Here is a 4,526-nt window from a genome sequence, read left to right as displayed (position 1 = left end):
AAATATTCTCCCCATTCTCAATTCACTGCTTTGCAAATCTTAATTAACACAAAAATGATAAAATGATCCCAAAAAAAAAAACTAAATTGCCTTGGCCCAACTCGCAACACCTTTGAGGAAGAAAATTGGACCTTTAAGGGGAAAAAAATCCAAACCTATTATGAATAATATAATTTTGCTAGACTTAATTGAGAAAAGAAATTAGAGGAAAAATCATCCTTATATATAATTTCCCAAAAAAAAAAAAAAAATGTGGGGTCCATAAAAAAGTGTAGTTTAAAAATTGTAAATCAGATTTCGGACCAACCCAAATAACCGTAACGACCGCCAAACGGAGAGGCTCACTGTTCTCTCCGATTCCGATTGCGATTGCGATTGCTGCTCCGATCCTGCACCTCAAACCCTAGATTCCCTCTAGTCTAGGGTTCCCACAACGATGCCTTCGTCCCCCAAGTTCTTCCACGCCCGCCAACCCCCCTCCGGTCGCCGATCGACGGTCCTGATCATCTGCTTCTGCCTCGTCTTCGGCCTCTCCGGCTTCGTCTTCGGCCTCGTCGCGCTCCACAGCAGCCAGTACAACTGCCTCACCACCCACTCCAGATCGGTGAGGGTCGTCTGGGAGCGAATTGGCAGCACCACCAGAACCAGCCAAAACGGCCTCGTTTTCAGCGACGGAGATGCAAATAGCGGCAGGCATAAAGTCATGGGCTTCGTCGGCATTCAGACCGGCTTCGGATCCGTCGGCCGGAGAGAGTCCCTCCGGAAGACTTGGATGCCGTCCGATGCCCAGGGCCTTCAACGGTATGGATTTCATTTCATAACATACACAGTAGTAATGACCAGAGTGACTTGAAAGAGAAGAAGCTTTAATAGATTTGGATTCGGATTTTGTATTGATTGGAAATGTGTGCATTGCAGATTGGAAGAAGCCACTGGTTTGGCTTTTAGGTTCATCATTGGTAAAAGCAAGGACAAAGCACAGATGTTGGAGCTGGGAAAAGAAGTGGCGAAATACGACGATTTCTTGCTGTTGGATATTGAAGAGGAGTACAGTAAGCTCCCCTACAAAACGTTAGTTCTGAAAGGATTGTGTTGTATCTTTTCGAGCCTTTTGGTCTTTTACTGTGATGCGTGAGCTTAACATTGTTCTCTGTCTGCGTTACAGATTGGCTTTCTTCAAAGCTGCCTATGCGCTTTTTGATTCCGACTTCTATGTTAAAGCTGACGACGACATTTACTTGAGGCCAGGTGCCTTGATTTCTAAACCTTGGATTTACTTGTTTAGTGTACTGAAATCTGATATGTCATTTGGTTCGGAGATTTCTTTCAAGTAATGCAATCTGTTTTTTGTTAACATTGTCAGATCGCCTTTCGACGCTCTTGGCAAAAGAGCGCTCTCACTCTCAGACTTACCTTGGATGCATGAAAAAGGGCCCAGTCTTCACCGACCCAAAGCTTAAATGGTTAGTTTTGTTTGGAATTGTTTTATTTCTGGAATCATTTTGAGGAAATGTTATAAGTGAATGGAGATCTACTAGAGTTCCATTTGCATCTCATACATGCCACGTGAGAGGGTTTACTGACCCCCCTGAATTAGTTTCTTTTTCTCCTGTAGCAAAGTGATCTGAATAATTTGATCAGTTATATTCTTGCAGGTTTGAGCCACTAGCGTATTTGCTAGGGAGTGAATACTTTCTCCATGCCTATGGTCCAATCTATGCTCTTTCTGCCGATGTTGTTGCAAGTTTGGTTGCTCTTAGGAATAACAGGCAAGTTTACTTTCACAATATAACCTTGGACCTCTCTAGTGTATTATTATTTCAAGCATTTATATTGTGTATTTCAAATTTTAGTTTAGTCAATGTTGTGCAATTGTTGGGGTCCATCTTAGCATGTATACCGGGCAGAAAGGCTGGTGGTGTGGCCTTTTTTACTTCTGCTCCGGCTCCTTTACTTATAATATAAATATTGAGGGAGTAGTGTAATAGCTAAGATGAGTAGTTGAGGGATTTTAAGCCTCTAAGACAAGCTCTTTGACCTAATTAGGGGGTGTTGGTAATCCTATATGGCTGCATATGCTTTGCAAAGTTTTAGTCATTGTTTAGGAAATTTATGTATCAGATATGTCTTACAAACATCTGTCAGGGAATTGATTAAGGGTCTTATACTTCAATTGTCATACTCTTTACTTAAAAGGAGTCGAATATCTCTTCATTGTTGTCAATTCTCTCGTTATTCTTAGTAATAAAGTCTTGTTTCTATGAAAGAAAAGAAGAGTTGTATATGTTTAGGATGTCTGTCTAAGAAATTATCATAGCGCCATAGGTCATATACTGATATACTTCAATTATGGTGGATTTTCTTACTTTTCTGAAGACCACCATTGAACCTTAGACTTCATCACTGCATTATCACTTGAGCCAAAGGACCTGGTTGACATGTCCAGCATTATTTGCCACTATTAGTTGACTTAGTTTTCAATTAGATTTATCATTTGTCAGCAGCTTGATATATAACCATTTGTATTATTCATTGTCTAATTGTATACATGATGAGTGTGGAGTGTAATGTTTCAATTTATATTTGTGTAGTTGCAAAAAAAGATTTAACAAGTTGCTCATAAAATCATTACTTTTGCTTGGCACAATGGGATTGCCATGTTGTTTCTTTTAGGAAGATGGATTGCAACAAAACAAGATGATAGAGAACATGTGCTTAAATGAGGCACTTCTTGACTAATCGTACCCCACATTTAATGTGCCTCTTGTCTATAATACAGTTTCCGGATGTTTAGCAATGAGGATGTCACAATTGGTGCATGGATGCTTGCAATGAACGTCAACCATGAGAACAATCAAGCACTATGCTCACCAGAATGTACATCATCATCTATTGCTGTGTGGGATATTCCTAAGTGCTCAGGTTGGTTTTCTTCTTGCTTCAGTAAACATCAACTACAAGCCATTTATCTTCTCTTTTTATTTTTCCTGTCTTTACTCCTCTCCTTCTCTCTCTCCGTTTTATAAGTCAATCCGTAGAGATTTTTTAATTAGTCTATATCAAGTGTTGAAAGTTAAGTCCATTTGCTAGATTTTGTTTGACATCGGTATATGGGAATGCCAAAGATTTTATCTTCTGCAGAGAGACCTTAATAGAAACAGATGGGTGCTGGACTTTCAAGATGAAATGTTATAGATATTTGATTGTCCTTTTCTGTTCCAATCCTTTTTAAAGGAACATACCTATTTTTATGTTGAGCTGTTGGAGTTGATTAAAGATAATGAATAGTTACAGAAACTTATGGGCAAAAAACAAAAACCATTTCAAAAATAATTCAAATGATTTTTGTTTGAAATATCAGGTATGACATAAAATAAATCTATGCATGAAAGTTTGGATTACTTAAAAAATTTTCTGGGATCCACATTGACCATGTGTCATTGAATAATTTTATCATCATGAAGTTCCAATGAGAAGTGGAAAACTGAATTTAGATAATCATCGACCCATTTTGTCCTCATGAGTTCATATGCATCATTCAATTATATGGTATATTTGGCTTGCACCTTTTTGTGGAGAAAATGCATTGTTTCTTATATGTCACTGTTAATGCAGGGCTCTGCAATCCAGAAAAGAAACTGTTAGAACTACATCAAAAGGACAGCTGTACAAAAAGTCCAACGATGGAATCTGATGATGATTAGCAGTCCTGCATCTGTTTGCTCATGGAGTGGATCAACTAAGGAGTTAATTTTGGTGGATGCCCATCCCAATATTTCATGATGAGTTTTGTTCTTATGAGTTCGTCCTATATTTTGATCGGCCCACGCAGTACGATGGAAAAACAGAACTTTATAGGCCTTTTGTTTAGGGTGAAGGATATAAAGAGAGGAAAGTGTGGAAAAAGGGTAGGGGTCACAGTTACAGGATTTTTAGGAACAAAAGTAGTTATTAGTGTTGTAATGTAATCATTCATCTTGATTTTTTTAATGAAATATCGTTCATTCAAATTTCTGGCTACATGTCTTGAAAAGAATGCCGAGCATTGCATTTTGTCTTGGATGAATGATTTGTATGCCACTGCATACTGCAATTTTGCTCAATCCCGGTAATTATGGTGCACCATGATACATATGACAGGTCTACAAAAATGAAGGTTACATAAAAATTGGGGGAAGAGCTAAACATTTATCATTGTGATGGACGGAAATCCTAATCTTTATTCACTCTTGCAAGGAATATAATTTTTAGGACGACTCAGTTTGCTACCACAAATACACATGCAGACAATTACTGGTCACTTTAGATGATAAAATAGTTAGAGACAGAACAATGAAGGTTTCTGAAATGGAACCAACTTATGAGGGCATCGAATGTCAAACCGTCTTGAGTTTGTGGAAGAATATACAGCTACTAGTTTGAATGAAAATTTCTTCTGCGTTCCCTTCTTCGTTTCTCTATGACTCTATGTTCTCTATTTCGATCAGTTATAACTTTCTTTGGGGACTTCTCTAGCACACGCTTCG

General features: G+C 38.3%; 1 protein-coding gene across 1 annotated transcript; it reads left to right on the top strand.

Moving 5' to 3' along the window:
• The first annotated feature begins 295 nt into the window (after nucleotides 1-295).
• LOC112168475 (probable beta-1,3-galactosyltransferase 14) lies at nucleotides 296-4,006 on the top strand. Its single transcript, XM_024305596.2, has 7 exons — nucleotides 296-801; nucleotides 919-1,071; nucleotides 1,166-1,248; nucleotides 1,364-1,463; nucleotides 1,656-1,769; nucleotides 2,780-2,922; nucleotides 3,616-4,006. Exons 1-7 carry the CDS (start codon nucleotides 437-439, stop codon nucleotides 3,702-3,704), a joined length of 1,047 nt encoding a protein of 348 aa, XP_024161364.1. The 5' UTR covers nucleotides 296-436; the 3' UTR covers nucleotides 3,705-4,006.
• The last annotated feature ends 520 nt before the right edge of the window (nucleotides 4,007-4,526 follow it).

This window comes from Rosa chinensis, chromosome 5 (genome assembly GCF_002994745.2).
Source record: "Rosa chinensis cultivar Old Blush chromosome 5, RchiOBHm-V2, whole genome shotgun sequence".
Taxonomy (NCBI): Eukaryota; Viridiplantae; Streptophyta; class Magnoliopsida; order Rosales; family Rosaceae; genus Rosa; species Rosa chinensis.
Note: the sequence above shows the minus strand (reverse complement) of the source record. Positions and strands in the feature narration are given on the sequence as shown.